Source organism: Cervus elaphus, chromosome 26 (assembly GCF_910594005.1).
Source record: "Cervus elaphus chromosome 26, mCerEla1.1, whole genome shotgun sequence".
In the NCBI taxonomy this organism is placed as follows: Eukaryota; Metazoa; Chordata; class Mammalia; order Artiodactyla; family Cervidae; genus Cervus; species Cervus elaphus.
In genome coordinates, this window is record NC_057840.1 from 40,858,358 (window position 1) to 40,876,565 (window position 18,208).

Below are 18,208 nucleotides of genomic sequence, written 5' to 3' on the forward strand. Positions count from 1 at the left end.
TTTTGTTAAGCCCCTGTGGATGTAAATTAAGTTAGAGCCCTACATTAAATCATATATAAACTCCAGAGGTACTTAAGTGTTAACTGTAAAGAAATCTCACTTTTAAAGCATTAGAAAAAAATGTAGGAGAAACTTTCACAGTGTGATGGTATGAAAAGCCTTTCTAAGCAAAGCATAAGACTCAGAAGTCATAAAGGAAAAGTAACCTGAGAGATTTAAGAACTGTTTTTTGTTGACATATAACATATAGAGAAAAATGAACAAATTCTAAGTGGACAGCTTCATGAATTTTCATGAAATGAACTTGCCATATAACCAGCATGCAGGTCTGGAAATAGGATTGGAGGCACCTAGCTCAGCTGGTAAAGAATCCACATGCAATGTGGGAGACCTGGGTTCGACCCCTGGGTTGGGAAGATCCCTTGGAGAAGGGAAAGGCTCCAGACTCCAGTATTCTGGTCTGGAGAATTCCATGGACTGTATAGTTCACGGGGTGGCAAAGAGTAAGACATGACTGAGCAACTTTCACTTTTGCTTTAGCACCCCGGCTCCTCCTGTGTCAGACTGAGAGATTTGATTACATAAAAATTTAAAGCTCTGGGATATCAAAAAAACACCATAAATATAGTTAAAAGACAAGCGGGAAACTGGAATGAAACACTGTGCTGTCTTTTGCAACATATGCAAGGACGAGAGATTGATGACCTTCGTACACTATAAAAGCAGCCTATAGATCACAAAGAAGGATCAGTCATCCAACAGAAGCCATACATTCTTGAGAAAAAGTCCAAATGGCCTGAGCAGTGGAGCCACATTGTCATTCTTGTCTCATGAGCGGCTCTCCAGGTCAGCCCCGTGGGCTCCCAGACAAGCCCAGATCCGACTTGTCTCCAAGGGACACACCTGCTCAGCTGAGCTCCCGCCCATCGGGGCAGGGCTCAGGCGCTGTGGCCAGGCCAGGAGTGGCGGGACGCAGGATGGGGCCACCGTGGCCAGAGGTTGGGGCTGGTGGGAGGTGTGGCAGCTGTCGGAAAAACCCAGAGTTGGGGGAGGGCAAAACAGACCCCCGGGAAGGCGGGGCGGGGTGGGGTCGGGGGACAGGCTTTAGAGGCATTCTGTAAAATCAGGCTTCCCCAGAGGGGAGACACTCATCCAGGAAAGGATTTCCTGGGCAGATGGCTGGGGTGGGACCTCTGGACAGGGTGCCCCCACCTGGGAGACGCCCAGCACCAGGTAGTGCTGGAAAGGTGGCCAGGCCCCGCAGTAAACCCTCCTGCGCAGCCAGCCTGGCCCGCCCCAGACACCTTTGACCTTTAGTTCTCAGAACACACCCCAACACCTGCCGGTGACCCGTGTCCTTGGCGTGACCTTGGGGAATCCCTGCTGTGCAGATTGTAAGGTCAGGGTCAGCCTCAGGCTTCTCTGTTCCAGACTGGAGCTGATTCCAGGAAAGCCTTTGGCTGGAGGAGACAATTTCCAGTCAATGAAACAGTGTATCTAGGTTCATTCCAGAAGTTTCTTCTGCCTTTTTGTAACAAAAAAAGTGTGACTGTTCCCCCCCTCTGCCCCCAAACCCCCGATTTTGGGTGGGGCCTCTGTGACTAGGTAGCTGTATTTAGCTAATAGACTTAAATGGAGAAAGACGCCAAACCTGTCACAAACCATGCCCCCAGATAGTACCTATGTGTGGGATGTAAGTAGTGAAGTGATAGTAACGTGTCTGCTCCGGGCTGCACGTCCATCATCTCCCCTGGACCTGTGTGCTCCCAAGTTTATCACAGAGGTCCACAAAGAGCGTGGCTGCAAAGCTGTGACAGTCTGTGAGCATCAAACACAGGTGAACAAACTGGTCTGGTCAGATCCCTATAATGAATCTGATCAAACAAAAATTTTTAAAATAAGAGAAGCCTAGGAAATGAGTAGTGGGGCTGTCGTCTGGATTCTGGATTAAAATACGGAGGAGGAATCGACCTCGGGGAGGTTGATCCACTCGCACACCAGCCTCCTGAAACCGTGACCCGTCCTCACCTGCTCACACCCCGCCCCCAAACCTGGCAGCCTTGCTAGGATGGGATGGGCACTGTGTTTCTCACTGCTGCTCCCCGGGGCCCCTCGCCCTCCCTAGAAGGCTGCCTGCCTCCCGGCCACACTTGCATTCATGGCAGGCTGGGCTTCTGCCACCTCTGCTGTCCCCATCCTAGGCGAGGTCGTGCCCATGAGGTCTGCCACCCTCGCTGCATCACTGCCAAGTCTTTCCTTCCATCTCCTTCACACCCCAGACCTGCTCATCACTGGTCGTGATTCCGCCCTGGGAGTCTAGCACCAGGCACGCACTCTGCTGCCTTCTGCCCTCCTGCCGGCTCAGGACCTCTGCTCAGACCTTGAGTCTGTGGTCCCCAAGCCTTCCCCTCACCTTCCCTGCCCTCCCCTCCCCTCCTGTCTACCCTCCTTATCCAACCGTGCCGAACATCCCCTTCTTGAACACACTCTCCATTCTTCTAAGTGTTCTGTCTCCTCATTCTCGCCAGGCAAAGTCTCCAGCCCCAGCCAGTCCTCTCCCCTGACTCCACTGCCCTGGCTCTCGTGTGGCTGGATGCTTCTGGAGAAAACCCCGAGCGTGTGATTTGTGGGTCTCAACGTCCTGAGTGTTTCCGGTGCTGTTCAGCAGTCTGGGTGCATTTGCCTGCTCAGATTTCCCTCCCGCTCCCCCGGGTAACTATTTCTCACTGTCTCAAGCCTTCAACACCTTGGCCCTCTCGGCTCATGATTTCACTCCCTGGGTCACCGAGAGGATAAAATAGTTAAAAAGAGAACTTGGACAAGCTCTGACGCGTGCTCTGCCTGCCCCGTGGGGCTGACACCGCCTCCCTCTGTATGCGTGTGTTGCCCTCCCAGCTCCTGTGCCTCTTTCTTCTCACCGGTCCTGTCCCCTCTCACCTGTGAAGACTCCGCTCCCCAGCTTCCCCTTCGTTCCTAGCTGGGTGATTTCCACTGTTACACCAACAGGTGATGTATCTCATGTTTTGTCATTCAGTTGCCAAGTCGTGTCCGACTCTTTGGGACCCCATGGACGGTACTATGCCAGGCTTCCCTGTCCTTCACCATCTCTCAGAGTTTGCTCAAACTCATGTCCATTGAGTTGGTGGTGCCATCCAACCATCTCATCCTCTGTCATCCCCTTCTCCTCCTACCTTCAATCTTTCCAGCATCTGGGTCTTTTCCAATGAGTTGGCTCTTTGCCTCAGGTGGCCAAAGGATTAGAGCATCAGTCTTTCAGCTTCAGCATCAGCCCTTCCAATGAACATTCGGGACTGACTTCCTTTAGGATGGACTGGTTGGATCTCCTTGCAGTCCAAGGGACTTTCAAGAGTCTTCTCCGACACCACAGTTCAAAAGCATTAATTCTTCAATGCTCGGCCTTCTTTATAGTCCAACTCTCACATCCATACGTGACTATGGGAAAAACCACACCCTTGACCAGATGGACCTTTGTTGGCAAAGTAATGTCTCTGCTTTTTAACATGCTGTCTAGGTTGGTCATAACTTTCCTTCCAAGGAGTAAGTGTCTTTTAATTTCATGGCTGCAGTTACGATCTGCAGTGATTTTGGAGCCCAAGAAAATAAAATCTGTCACTATTTCCATTTTTTCCCCGTTTACTTGCCATGAAGTGATGGGAGCACATGCCATGATCTTAGTTTTTTGAATGTGGAGTTTTAAGCCAGCTTTTCCACTCTTCTCTTTCACCTTCATCTAGAGGCTCTTTAGTTCCTCTCCACTTTCTGTGATTCGAGTGGTATCATCTGCATATCTGAGGTTGTTGATGTTTCTCCCAGCAACCTCATGTTGAGAAACACCCTGTCTCCACAGCACCCCCACCTCCTTGCTCCATGCCATTCCCCTGTGAAGGGTCTGTCCTTGTGTGCCGTCTCTGCTGTCTCCTCCTGTTCTCCTAGTCAGACTTAGGGGCGTGCCGCTCCTCTGAAGCCTTTCCTAGGAGTCCCCAGAGATTGCCAGCTTGCCGAATAGATCCCCTGCAGGTCTGTCCTCCGTCCAGTAACAACACCCAGGGATCATACCTCCTTCCTGAAAGATGCTTCTCCTCCTGGTTCTATTCCTGCCTCACCGTTACTCCCCCAGTGCCTAGGCCAGCGTCTTCATAGCAGACATCTAGCATCCTTGTTGAGTGATGGGACTGACGTGCAAAAGGGTGTGACTTTTCCCTTCTCTCTGGCTCCCTTCCGGTACTTCATGTTGTATTGTGTTCAGTCGCTCAGTTGTGTCCAATTCTTTGTGGCCCCATGGACTGTAGCGCGCCAGGCCTCTCTGTCCATGAAATTTTCCAGGCAAGAATACTAGAGTGATTTGCCATTTCCTCTTCCAGGGAATCTTCCTGACCCAGGGATCAAACCTGCATCTCTTACTTTGGCAGGTGGGTTCTTTACCACTGGTGCTGCCTGGGAAGCCCCATGTTGCATCAGATGATATATATGGATCTCCAGTGCAGGAGACCTGGGTTCTATCCCCTGGGATGGGAAGATCCCCTGGAGGAGGAAATGCAACCCACTCCAGTATTCTTGCCTGCAGAATCCAATGGACAGAGGAGCCGTCGGGCCCCAGTCTGTGGATTCTACTTAACAACTAAACAATGTGGCTTCTAAAGGTAGGTGTGTGTGCGTTCGTGGAAACAGGGCTTCTCTGTGCAGGAGGAGACCCGCAGGCAGCATTTGGCAGGGCTGGGAGGGGCATTCAGGTGGAGTAAGGACATGCTTCTTTCTGAGTAATGACGACGGTGATGGTGAGAGGGATAAGTACTCCTGAACTGGCCTGGCTGGTCAGTTAGAGAAGAAACTGGAAAAGTAGCTGGGAGTGGAGCCTCCAGTGCCAGACCCAGGGGGTGGAGCTGACATGTTAGTCACAGGAAGCAAATGGAAGGGTGTTTTGTAGGTGGAAGTGACGGAAGGGTGTGACGCATGAGGACTTGCTGGGGGGAATCCCTGGGGGAGGGGGTGGACATCTGTGGGCAGGCTGTGAACTTGGCCTGAAGGGTCTACCTGTCCCCTAGGTTCAAAGAGAAGCACGCACACCTCTGTGGAAAAGGGGGTAATTTACGCTCCTTCTTGTTGGGTGGGATGGTCCTGCAGTCAGCCTGGCCCAGCCCTTGGTCTAAGAACTGCTGAGCAGGACTTCAGCTCCCATCCCCTGGCTCCATCAAAAGCATAGTCAGCCTTGTGTCAGTATTTTTCTTAAGGGCCCAGATTCCTTCTTTTTAGGGGGGAAGAAAAAGACTCAACTCAAGGTTCAGTGTCCAGCCCAACACTCAAGCCCTTTTGTCCGAGGAGAACAAACCTGCTTTCCCTGGTCTGGTCACGCCAGCCTCTGCTGACGCCGGTGCAAGGAGGGGAGTTTGTCCAACTGTGACTGCAGGAGATGGTCCATTGTCCTCTTTTTCACTCTGGCTGGTGGTGCACGCAAGCACATTCTTGCAGGGAGGCAGTGCCTCTGCTTAGGTAGCATTTTTTTTTTTCTTTTCTTAGTGTCCCCTGCCAAACCACTCACCACTGACCTTTTCGTGTGGCTTGGACTTTCGGGAGAGAAAGGTTGGGGACAGCACAGCAAAGTGTCCTAGCCGGGCTGACGTGTCTGCCTGGCTGGCTTTGTCTTGGTCCTCAAGCTTCTGTTTCAGACTCATGTTTTGATTTCCACTTTGCTTAGCAACCCCCCTCCAGCAGCCTCCACCCGCCCCCCACCCACCCACCCAAGGAAGGCCATTGTTTTTCTGGAGCGCTGCTTCAGCTCCCAACTGATAACTCTGGACGGAACGGCCACAATCCAGTCTGAGCTGAGCTCAGAATTAGCACATGAAGACAGTGACCTGGATCTGAGTGACTCTGTCCTCTGGAGACCATGAAATAGAAGAAGCTGGTATAATATCCGGCCCAGGGACACAGCTGCAAGGAGTGCCTCAGTCTTGGCCGTCTGCATGGTTAAATTGACCTACTTATTTTTCTGACCCATGGGCTGGGCCTTGCTGGAATTTCCTTAAGGCGTGTGATTGTGGAAAATATTGTGAAAGGAAGAAGCACGTGTGCTTGGTTTGATGACTGGTCCAGACAGCTCGCCTGCTGACCGGGAGCACGGCCTGCTTGGCCTGGGTTTTAAGGAGCAGAGCAGATTCTGGCCGCCTTGCTGAGTTCTGTGGCTCCCAGGAGCCCTGCCCCAGCCCTGGGACGTCAGACGACAGAGCCCTGTCCTGGGAACCAGCATCTTGGACCAGCTTCGCTCTGCTGGGGCAAGCGCCATCCCCTGCACGGGAGCCCTTGGCCTGCCACTGTCCTTGGCCCACTGGACCCGGGGATGGGGTGGTGGTCCCCCAGGCTCCTCTTTGCCACCTCTAGGCTGTCCTCCTTCCCTCCACTGTAAAAGCAGTCAACTAAGAATCTCATGTCCAGCGCCCGCCAGGAGGTCTTTCTAGGTTCATCTAAGCATCCAAACTGTCAACACCCCACTCGGTACCCAGGAAAGGAACCAGAGCTCCTGGCGGGGCCACATGGAGTGTTCTTCTGTGGATTCATCGTCACAGCACTGGTGTGGATGCCTGGGGGCCGGTGGGGAGGGCGTGGATGATGGGGCGTCTTGCTGAGAAGCCTCACCCCTGCCCCCGGTCACCCCAGGATCCAGTGTTGGTGGCTCAGCTTCCAGGCTCCCTTAAAGGACAGCTCCGTTCAAGGAGTCTCCCTGGGCTCCCATCATTGTTCCTGTCGGCTGCGATTCCTCCTAGTCCAGTGTCTGCTAGCAGATGGTCCGTTTTTGCCATATTGTTGTCTAGTAACATGGACCGCGTTTATCAGTTTACAGGACTGGGAGGCTAACCTAGGGTCAGATTCTCTTGCAGGCTCTGTTGACTCTTTGTCCACGCACATCATGGAACCACATTGCCCTCTGTCCCTCCTTGAGATTGCCTATTTCCTTGATGGTTTTACCTTCTTTTCTGTCAGCCCAGCTGCTCTATCTACGTCAGACGTTGCCCTTTTCATCTGCCAGCTTCGTCTTTCCAGCCCATCCCTCAGTTCTCCAGTCCCACCCACCTTGACCCCAGTGAGACTGCGAGCCCGTGAACCTGCCACCCCTATTTAAATTTTTTTTCACATATGTATGTATATTCTTTTCCATTATGGTTTATCATAGGATATCAAATATAGTTCCCTCTGTGATATATAGTAGAAACTTGTTGTTTATCCATTCTCTATATACTAGTTTGCATCTGCAAATCCCGAATTCCCAATCCACCCCTCTCCCATCCTGTCTCCCTCATGGCATCCTAAGTCTTTTCTCTTTGTCTGAAGTCTGTTTCTGTTTTGTAGATTACTTCATTTGTGTCATACTTTATTTAAAAATTTTTTTAAAATTTGTTTCTTTTTGGCTACACTGGGTGAAAGGAATGGCAAACCAGTCCAGTATTCTTGCCTCGAGAACCCCATGAACAGTATGAAAAGGCAAAAAGATATGACCCAGGAAGATGAGCCCCCCAGGTCAGTAGGTGTCCGATATGCTACTAGAGAAAGAGTGAAGAGGCTGGGCCAAAGCAGAAACGATGCTCAGTTGTAGGTGTATCAGGTAGTGAAATGCTGTAAAAACAGTACTGCATAGGAACCTGGAATGTTAAGTCCGTGAATCAAGGCAAATCAGATGTATTCAAGCAGGAGATAGCAAGAGTGTACATCAGCATTTTAGGAATCAGTGAACTAAAATGGATGTGAATAGGCCAATGTAATTCAGATGACCATTATATCTACCACTGTGGGCAAGAATCCCTTAGAAGAAATGGAGTAGCCCTCATAGTCAACAAAAGAGTCCAAAATGCAGTACTTGGGAGCAATCTCAAAAACGCCAAAATGATCTCGGTTCGTTTCCAAGGCGAACCATTCAACATCACAGTAATCCAAGTCTGTGCCCCAACCACTAATGCTGAAGAAGTAAAGCTGTACACTTCTATGAAGACCTACAACTCCTTCTAGAACTAACACCAAAAAAAGATGTCCTTTTCATCACAGGCGACTGGAATGCAAAAGTAGGAAGTCAAGAGATACCTGGAGTATAGGCAAGTTTGGCCTTGGAGTACAAAATGAAGCAGGACAAGGGCTAACAGAGTTTTGCCAAGAGAACTCACTGATCATAGCAAACACCCTCTTCCAAGAACACAAGAGGCAACTCCACACACAGATATCACCAGATGGTCAATACTGAAATCAGATTGATTATATTCTTTGTAGCCAAAGATGGAGAACCTCTATACAGTCAGCAAAGACCTGGAGCTGCCCGTGGCTCAGATCATGAATTCCTTATTGCAAAATTCAGACTTAAATTGAAGAAAATAGGGAAAACTACTAGACTATTCAGGTATGACCTAAATCAAATCCTTATGATTATACAACGGAAGTGACAAATAGATTCAAGGGATTAGATCTGGTAGACAGAGTGCCTGAAGAATTATGGACAGAGGTTCATAACATTGTACAGGAGGCAGTAACCAAAACCGTCCCCAAGAAAAAGAAATGCAAGAAGAAAAAGAAATGCAAGAAGATAAAGTGGTTATTTGAGGAGGCCTTACAAATAGCTGAGGAAAGAAGAGAAGAAAAAGCATGGGAGAAAGGGAAAGACATACCCAATTGAATGTAGAGTTCCAGAGAATAGGAAGGAGAGATAAGAAGGCCTTGTTAACTGAACAATGCAAAGAAATAGAGGAATACAATAGAATGGGAAAGACTAGAGATCTCTTCAAGAAAATTGGAGGTACCAAGGGAACATTTCATGCAAAGATGAGCTCGATAAAGGACAGAAATGGTATGGACCTAACAGAAGCAGCAGAGATTAAGAAGTGGCAAGAATACACATAAGAACTATACAAAAAAGATCTTAGAAAGCATCACTACGAACAAAGCTAGTGGAGGGGATGGAATTCCAGTTGAGTTATTTAAAATAATAAAAGATGATGCTGTTAAAAGTGCTGCACTCGGGATTTCCCTGGTGGTCCAGAGGCTAAGACTCCTGGCTCTCAAAGCAGGGGGCCTGGGTTCAATCCCTGGTCAGGGAACTAGATCCCACATGCTGCAACTAAAGGTCCCATATGCTGTAACTAAGACCCAGTGCAGTCAAATAAATATGTATTAAAAAAAAAAAAAAAAAGTGCTGCACTCAATATGTCAGCAAATTTGGAAAACTTAGCAGTGGCCACAGGACTGGAAAAGGTCAGTTTTCATTCCAATCCCAAAGAAAGACAATGCCAAAGAATGTTCAAACTACTGCACAAGTGAGCTCATTTCACATGCTAGCAAGGTAATGCTCAAAATCCTGCAAGCTAGGCTTCAACAGTATATGAACTGAGAACTTCCAGATGTACAAGCTAGATTTAGAAAAGGCAGAGGAACCAGAGATCAAATTGCCAACATTTGCTGGATCATAAAAAAGGCAAGGGAATTCCAGAAAAACATCTACTTCTGCTTCATTGATTACACAAAAACTTTTGACTCTGTGGATCACAGCAAACTGTGGAAAGTTCTTAGAAGAGATGGGAATACCAGACTACCTTACCTGCCTCCTGAGAAAACTGTATGCAGGTCAAGAAGCAACAGTTGGAACTGGACATCGGACAATGGACTGGTTCAAAATTGGGAAAGGAGTATGTCAAGGCTGTATATTGTCACCCTGCTTATTTCACTTCTACGCATAGTACATCATGTGAAATGTCGAGCTGGCTGAAGCACAAGCCATAGTCAAGATTGCCAGAAGACCCTTGAGAGTCCCTTGTGATAGCAAGAGGATCAAACTAGTCAATCCTAGAGGAAATCAACCCTGAATATTCACTGGAAAGACTGATGCTGAAGTTGAAGCTCCAACACTCTGGCCACTTGATGCAAAGAGCCAACTCATTGGAAAAGGCCCTGATGCTGGGAAAGATTGAGGGCAGGAGGAGAAGGGGGCAGTTGAGGATGAGATGGTTGGGTGGCATCACCAATTCAATGGACATGAGTTTGAGCAAACTCCGGGAGACAGTGAAGGACAGGGAAGCCTGGCGCGCTGCAGTCCCTGGGTTGCAGAGAGTCAAACATGGCTGAGTGACTGAACAGAAACACAGGGTGAGCGCGGGCTTTTTCTAGTTGTGGCATGCGGGGGCTATTCTCTAGTTGCGGTGCACAGGCTTTTCCTGTGGTGGCTTCTCCTGTTGTGAAGCACAGGCTCTCAGCAATGTAGGCTTCAGTAGTTGAGACGCACGGGTTTTGTTGCCCCACAGCATGTGAGATCTTCCTGGAGTAGGGATCAAACCAGTGTCCCCTGCATTTCAAGGTGTGTTCTTAACCCCTGGACCAGCAGGGAAGCCCATGTATCATATTTTAGGTTGCCAGTAAAAGTGATATCATATGGTATTCATCTTTCTCTTTCTGACATACTTCACTTTGTAAGGGCTTCCTCGGTGGCTCAGACCGTAAAGCGTCTGCCTGCAATGAGGGAGACCCAGGTTCGATCCCTGGGTCAGGAAGATCCCCTGGAGAAGGAAATGGCAACCCACTCCAGTATTCTTGCCTGGAAAATTCCTTGGATGGAGGAACCTGGTGGGCTACAGTCCATGGAGTCGCGAAGAGTTGGACATGACTGAGCGGCTTCACTTTCACTTTGTATGATAATCTCTAGATCCATCATGTTGCTGAAAATGGCATTATTTCCTTCTTATTTATGGCTGAGTAGTATTCTGTTTGTATATGTGTGCACGTATGTATATCAGGTGAAGCCATCATTCTTTACCTGGTGGCTCAGTGGTAAAGAATCTTTCTGCCAAAGCAGGAGACACGGGTTTGATTCCTGGGTCAGGAAGATCTCCTGGAGAAGGGAATGGCAACCAACTTTGATATTCTTGCCTGGGAAATAGGCAGGAAATTGGCTCCTATGGACAGAGGAGCCTGGTGGGCTATAGTGCACAGTCACAAAGAGTCAGACACAACTTAGCGACTGAACAAATGAATGACAAACGAATATATATTCTCCTTTATCCACAATGTTTATCCATACATCTCTTGATGGAGATTGGATTATTTCCATGTCTTGGCTATTGTGAACAGTGCTGCTTTGACATAGGGGTGCGTGTATCTTTTTGAATTACAGTTCTGTCCAGATACATGCCCAGGAGTGAGCTTGCTGGATTCTATGGCAACTCTTTTTAGCTTTTTAAGGAACCTCCATTCTGTTCTCCATAGTGACTGTACCAACTTACATTCCCACCAGCAGGGCAGGAGGTGAACCTGCCTCCTCTTCCAATGCCTTACCCACCCCCTTCCCCCCTTCCCTCCGCACCGTCCCTCTTCACCCCGCCCCTCACTTGCGGGCGCTGCTCCCCTGGGGAACCGCAGGGCAGGTCCTCCTGTCCTCCACACACACACACACACACACACACATGAATTCCTTAAGGAACTGCTTCTACTCCCCACCTCCATTTTCCCCTCGTCCTCCCCTTTCAGGATTCTGCCCCTCATCTTCACGGAAGCTGCTTTTCCCCTGGCTCACCTCTGTCTGTAACGCGAAAGGTGAGCGCTGAGTCCTGCTGGGAAGGGGCTCAGGGCAGCCTGGGACCTCCTCGCTGACCCGTCTCGCCTCCTCGACACAGTCTCCCCTGGCTCCTGACACCGGGCACCGCACCTGTTGCTTGTATCTTTCTGGCTTCTTTTCCTCCGTCTCCCAGACCTTTGAGCACCCTGTCCCCCTCCACGCCCTCCCCAGGCGATCTCCCCGAGTCTGTGACTTTAAGGAGCTTCTGTTGGCCAGGGGCGCCCAGTTTTTATCCTCAGCTGACATGCCTGTGTGGCTGCAGATGGAACAGTTGCATCCTAGAAGTCTTTCCTGGGTCAGGTCTGACCCCCCACTCCTGGTACACTATCCAGACCTGACCTGTCTATCTCCATGGATACCGGGGTGATGGTCACACCATCCTGTCGGTTGTTCAGCATCAAGACTCAGCATCATCCTTGAAACCTGTCCTTCGCTCATGTCCCACGTCCAGTCCATCCACAAGGCCTTTTGTATTTGCCTTTGATATATGTGCAGGTATTTGATGACGTATATGCAGGTTACATTTTTAAAGATATGATCATGGTGTTGCAGTGTATTTTTAAAAGGAAGCTTTGTCTGTTAGAGATTCTTACTGAAACATTTATAGATAGAACAATATGAAGTCTGGAATTTACTTGGAATAATCCTGGGCAGTGGTTCTCAAGTGGAGGACTTGTGAAAACAGATTTCTGGGTCTCAAGGCCAGAGTTTCTGGTTTAGTGGGGTTCAGGTGGTTGTTTTTTTTTTTTAAACTCCTGACACTGATTGTTGTTTATTTTCTGAGGACCACAAGATGAGACTGGTCTGAGGTGTTCGGAGATGGGGATATGATAGCTTATGGTGAACGATGTTGGATTCGTGATCTCTGAAGAAGATTTAGCTTCGGGATCAGGGACCAGGCTTGATCACTCAAGAGCTTTTGTGTAGCAGAGTTGTACTGAAGTGAAAAGGGGACAGAAAGCTTCTGACATAGACATCAGAAGGGGGATAGAGACTGCCCCTCTGCAAGCTGTTTTCTGTCTGTTAGAAAGCTATTAATCAGATAAAGAGAGACACCTCAAGGCTGATGGAGTTTCACCAGGCCCCTCTCCCACAATCTGCATTTTCGAGATAGGATGGCATCATTTTTGAGGTATGTCATCCCCCAGCCATAAAACAATTGATATGAATACTGGTTTGTTGAGCCGTTATCAGCCCAAGGTTTGAGAAAAGGAAAACAGTTAAGTCTTAGGTGGAACCATTTTGAAAAAAGATAAATTCCAAAGCAAATACATAGTTTCATTAACATAGCTTAAGAAAAACATTTCCATAAGAAAAATGCATTGGGTTGCTGAAGGTTTGAGAAAAGTGAGGTTCAGGTGGAACCAGGTGTCGTCATAGCAACACATAGCAACATAGAATTTTTTTTTTTTTTTTTGCAACACAGAATTTTAAGAGATACTTGCAGCCTGTTTCCTCCATTTGGAGACCCCTGGCCTTCCTGCCTATTACCCTCTCAGATGGGAGATATGGAGTAAGCTTGAGTGTGAATAGATACCAGTCAGAGCTGGTGGGCACATAAAGTTATTACACTACTCTGCTTTTCTTTGGAAGTTTCAATAATAATAAAGTGTTTGAGTGTGTGTGTGTGGTGTGTGCATGTTCCCAGCACCTCCAACTGCCCCCCCACCCCGCTCCAAGCATCCTCTCTCTCCAGGATCATTGTAGGCGCCTCCTAACTCATCTCCTTGCCTTCCTCTTGCCCCTCCTGGATTTGTTTTCAACCGAGCAGCCAGAGGGATCCTCAAAAACCTGCAGTGCCTCCCTCTCACTCAGAGTGAAACCCCCAGTCTTGTTATGACCTAGACGGTGCTTCGCACTGTGTCCCTGGCTCCATTCCCTCAGTCACACTCGCTGACCTCACTGATCCTGCATATTCCAGGAATGCTTCAGCCCCAGGACCTTTGCACGTGCTCTTCTGGGCCCACAGTGCTCCCCGGCCCTCCACTCAGCCATCTCCCTCTTCTCCTTCATCTGCTTTCACAGATTGCCCCTGCAGTGAGACCTTGCCAAACCGCACTATGTGAGAGTCCACATTCCCCCGCTTCCCACCCTTCTTCTTTGTTCGCTTTTTCTTCCTAGCTCACGTCACTGTCTGTATTGTGTTGCTGATTGCATCTGGCCCCCTTGGCAGGAAGCTTGTGTGGTTCCTGGCCCCGAGTAGGTGCTGCCGCTCCACCACCTTTGTGACAGCCTTGTCGGGGCCGCTGCTCCCGGCTCCCACCCCCAGCGGGACGGCCTCCACTGTCGTCACTCATCCATTCATGACACGTGTCCCTTCTTTGCCTAGGCCCCGCGCCTGCCTGCGGGGTAGATGGGTTGGGGTCTGTTCGGGTCCCTGCTGGGTCCCTGTGCCTAGCTGGCCCTCAGATATACGCTCACTGGAACTGAATCCCAGGGCAAGGGGTGGATGAGGACAAGGGTGGGTGAGTAAAGGCGAGGACTTCCTGGAAAGTCGTGGCCGATGGCCGGGGTTGGAGGGGCGGCGAGCCGGGGGAAGCAAAAACATTCTCATGTGGACGAACCCTCCGGAAATGCCACAAAAGCGCGGAAGACAGGAAAATTCTATTTTTGAGACATTAAGTAAGGAAGGACAGAAGTTGCCAATGGGCAGACCAAATACAGTCTGCAGAGGTGTGTGCAGCCCACACGGAGCTTAAAATAAACCTGGGTTGGTTGCCAAGACTGAGAAATCAGAAGTGTCCTATTTCTCTCAAAAAACTGGAAACTCGCTGGCACCCAGGCTGGCCTGACCTTCTGGGGGCAGTGGCAGAAACGGACCATGTGTCCCCATTAGAAGGCGCGAGGGGTCACCTTATCTTTGGGTCACCCACGGCCCCCTTCCAGCAGCTTTTTTCTTTCATTACCTGCCTGAGGCTTTTGGTTTGTGAGCTCCCTTTTGAAGAGCAAAATGGATTTCTTCTTCATTTGACATGAAGTGAGGAAATACAGTTATCTGGGGCAAGCAGCAGTGTCGGGCAGTTTTGGAACAGGTTGCCTGAGAGGCCAGGCCTCTGGGGGTCCTGGGGGCACAGTGAGGAGGCCCTGTCTCCCAGGCGTGGGACGCGTCCCGCTTACACATTGCAGGAATGGGAAGGAGCCTTGGAGGGGAAGGCCTGGAGAAAAGGAGAGATGCTTTGTAGAGAGTTTGGACTTTTAACAGGGCTGGCTCATGGAAAGAAAAGGTTACTGAATCTTATGGGTTCAGGTGTGTTCCCCAAAAGATACATGCAAGTCCTAACTTCCAATACTTCAGAAGGGGACCATATTTGGACATAGGGTCCTCCATGTAATGACGTTGAGATGAGGTCATCCTGGAGGAGGGTGGGCCCCCTATCCGATGCGATGAGTGTCCTGACAAGAGGAGAGAGACAGAGCCACACAGGGAGAAGGCGGCCACATGACGAAGAAGGAAGGGGTCGGAGTGACACAGCTGCAGGCCAGAGAAGGTCCAGGTTGACGGCCACCACCAGCCAGGATGAGGAGGGGAGGACCCTCCCCGGAGCCTTCAGAGGACGATGGCCAGCTGACAGCTTGCTTCCAGACTTCCAGCCTCCAGACTCAAGAGCTGAGAAAGTTTCGATGTTTTAAGCCCCCCAATTTGTTTACAGTTCATCTGTTTGTGATGAAGGAAAAGCATCGTCTCCCAAGCCTGTCACGTGCAGTCAGGTTGTGACTCTCCGTGAGGTGCCTTGTGTGAAAGCCAGGGATGGTGGTGTTGATTCTGTGTTAAGGAGTTGATCATTTACAGGATTCGAATGGGACAAGGTGGCCTGGTGGCGCTGTGCTTGCTTGTTTTTAAAATAGGATGAGAAGTCTTTTTTTTTTTATTTGTATTTGTTTAATTTTCCCAGTGCAGGGGGGCCTGGTGTGTATGCTTGTCTTCTGTGACCCAGCAGGGCAGGGGGTCAGTTCTGTTTCCACGACTTCTCCCGCGGTCCCGTTCCCATTTCTGCAGTGTGGGTCTGACCAGGTTCCTATGGCCGGCAGTTTCCCAGCGTTTTGTTTGTTCAGTCAGGACTGTTTGCAGAGAGACATAAAGGCACAAAGACCTCCTTTTTAGGGTCAACAGGGTGAGACCCAGATGATACTCTGGCTTCAGGGTTCTGTGCAAAGGCTTTGTAAAGCTTTGCGGGTGGAAATATGAATTTGTGTGTGTGTGTGTCAGAATAAATCTCTTGCATTGATCAACGTGTCCACTGCAGTGAGGACCGGGAGCTGCCTGTTTACTTCTCTCTCTTTAGACCAGGAGATACCACGTGTGGCCCTGAACAGGCCCGCAGGGAGCAGTTCGCTTCCACCTGCGGGGATGGGATTTCATCGGCTTCCCCTGCCCTAGAGCAGAGAGCAGGCCACCTCCAGCAGGGCCCGGTAGGCACATGGCACCAGGCTTGTCTCTGAACGGCGGACTCGTCATCACCTGGATGGAGGAGGCCTTCATCTCATCAGGGAGCAGACCGGGGTGGGCGGGAAGGCTGCCTTGTCCTCATTGTCCTCAGTGTGGGAGCAAAGACCCGCGAAGTGGGTCATGCCCATCTGTGGGCCCCTCAGTGCCCCCGTCCTGATGCCCACTTCCTGTGAAGTGGGTTACCACATGTGGCGGAAGGGGCCTTGCACTTGTGATTAAACGAAGGGCCTTGAGATAGGAGGTTGTTGGGGATGATCTGGGGGCCCAGTGTATTCACACGGGTCCTTAACAGATGGATGAGGGAGGCGGGAGAGGGAGAGAATGAGACGTGAAGATGGAAGCAGGGATTGGAAGGATGTGATTGCTAGTTTTGAAGAGGGAGGAAGGATGTGGACTGGAGGGCGGGTGCAGTGAATTGGGAGATTGGGACTGACTTATATACACCTGTTTAGTGGCTGCTTTGTGACCTCATGGACTGTAGCCCGCCAGGCTTCTCTGTCCATGGGATTCTCCAGGCAAGAATACTGGAGTGGGTTGCCATTTCCTTCTCCAGGGGATCTTCCCAACCCAGATATTGAACCCTAGTCTTCTGCATTGGCAGGTGGATTCTTGGGTAATTACCTTTAGGTTACCCTGCTCCCTCCTCCCCCAGCAAAAAGCCCTAATTAGAAAAAGTCATGTGAATTTTGGAGGAAAATGTCATTTATTAAACTGGTTCTTAACCTTAGAGTTCCTTGGAAATTCTGATGAAAATTTCAGATCCCAGTCTCATAAAAATATATATCAAAAATTTTGCATACAATTTTAGAGATTATAGGGCTTCCCTGGTAGCTCAGTTGGTAAAGAATCCGCCTACAATGCAGGAGACCTGGGTTCGATTCCTGGGTTGGGGAGATCCACTGGAGAAGGGCGAGGCTACCCACTCCAGTATTCTGGCCTGGAGAATCCCATGGACTGTACAGTCCATGGGGTTGCAAAGAGTTAGACGTGGCTGATCGACTTTCCCTTTCACTTTTTAGAGATACAGATCCCCCCAAAAGCTATCTATGAAGCTGTGGTGTCTGCCAGGCTTTTCCGTCTGTCTCCCCAGATGGAGAGCCCTTGTGTTAGATGAATTCAGTTGAGGCTGAGTTTTTGCTTCCATAGCAAGTCACCCTAATGGTATTTGCGGGGTCCTTATTTAAGGATTCATCCGTGTTTTTGTTTTGTCCTGTGCATTTAGAAATGTTCTTCTGAGAAAAGGGTACAAAGGCCTGGCCCCTGTAAGAGCCCGTGGCACCTCCAATGGTGTCTGTGGTATCACTGTCAAGGTTAAGGGCTCCCTACTTCTCCCTGTCCTTCCCTCCGCCTGTTTTTCTTCTTTTGCTTCTCAGCAGGCTGGGTGTTGTCCTGGGTGTTTCTAGCAACTCTGAAGACCCCGGGGACCTCTGCTCATCAGCCTGCCTTGGGATTCACTGGCCCCGGACCTGGAGCACCAGGGTCACCCAGGCCTCCTGCTCAGCTCTCGTGTGCTAGCAGGCCCCCGGGGGGCGGGTGGGCCCTTGCAGCATGCGGCCTCTGGTGGACGATACTTAGGAAGGAAGGTCCTCCCCACTGGGGAGCGATGACTCAGTGCTGTTTCTGAGCACGTGGGCTGCAGTGCCGAGGGACGGGGCCGGCCTGAGACACCTGCTCCCGCCTCAAATCCCAGCACCTCCGCGGGCTGGGGACTCTCCTCCGCCTCTGCAGCGCCCCCGCCCCGGGACACTGCTGGAGCTTTCAGACAGCAGGTGGGAAGGTCTCACTCAGTCCCTGGAGCTCGGCGATCTGCTGATCCACAAGTCTCCAAGCAGATGACTTGGGGCCGAGCTACTGACTCTGCGTTTTCTTTGCCGAGTGGGTGGGAGCCGCATCGGAAGCTGCAGTGAATGAATGAACACCGGGAGGTTCGGCTGATGCTGTCTGTGCTGTTTCTCCCGCAGCCCCCGAAGAAAAGGAGGTCATTAAAGGCCAGTACGGGAAGCTGACCGATGCTTACGGCTGCCTGGGGGAGCTCAGACTGAAGTCCGGTGAGTACCCGCGTGGAGGGCGGCAGCTGTCACACGCACGGGGCTATAGAACTCTGGTGTCGGGCAGAGCTTCTCTTACATGAGTTTGGAGAGGCTGTGGGATTTAGTTGTTATTTC

At 50.2% G+C, this 18,208-nt stretch overlaps 1 protein-coding gene across 4 annotated transcripts in view; it reads left to right on the forward strand.

Moving 5' to 3' along the window:
* SYNJ2 (synaptojanin 2) overlaps positions 1-18,208 on the forward strand; it is a 106,675-nt gene that overhangs the window by 15,382 nt on the left and 73,085 nt on the right. For all 4 annotated transcript variants that reach the window (XM_043888173.1, XM_043888174.1, XM_043888170.1 and 1 more), the window contains exon 2: positions 18,005-18,091. In XM_043888173.1, the coding sequence (XP_043744108.1) occupies positions 18,005-18,091 (87 nt within the window). The remainder of the gene's footprint in view (positions 1-18,004; positions 18,092-18,208) is intronic.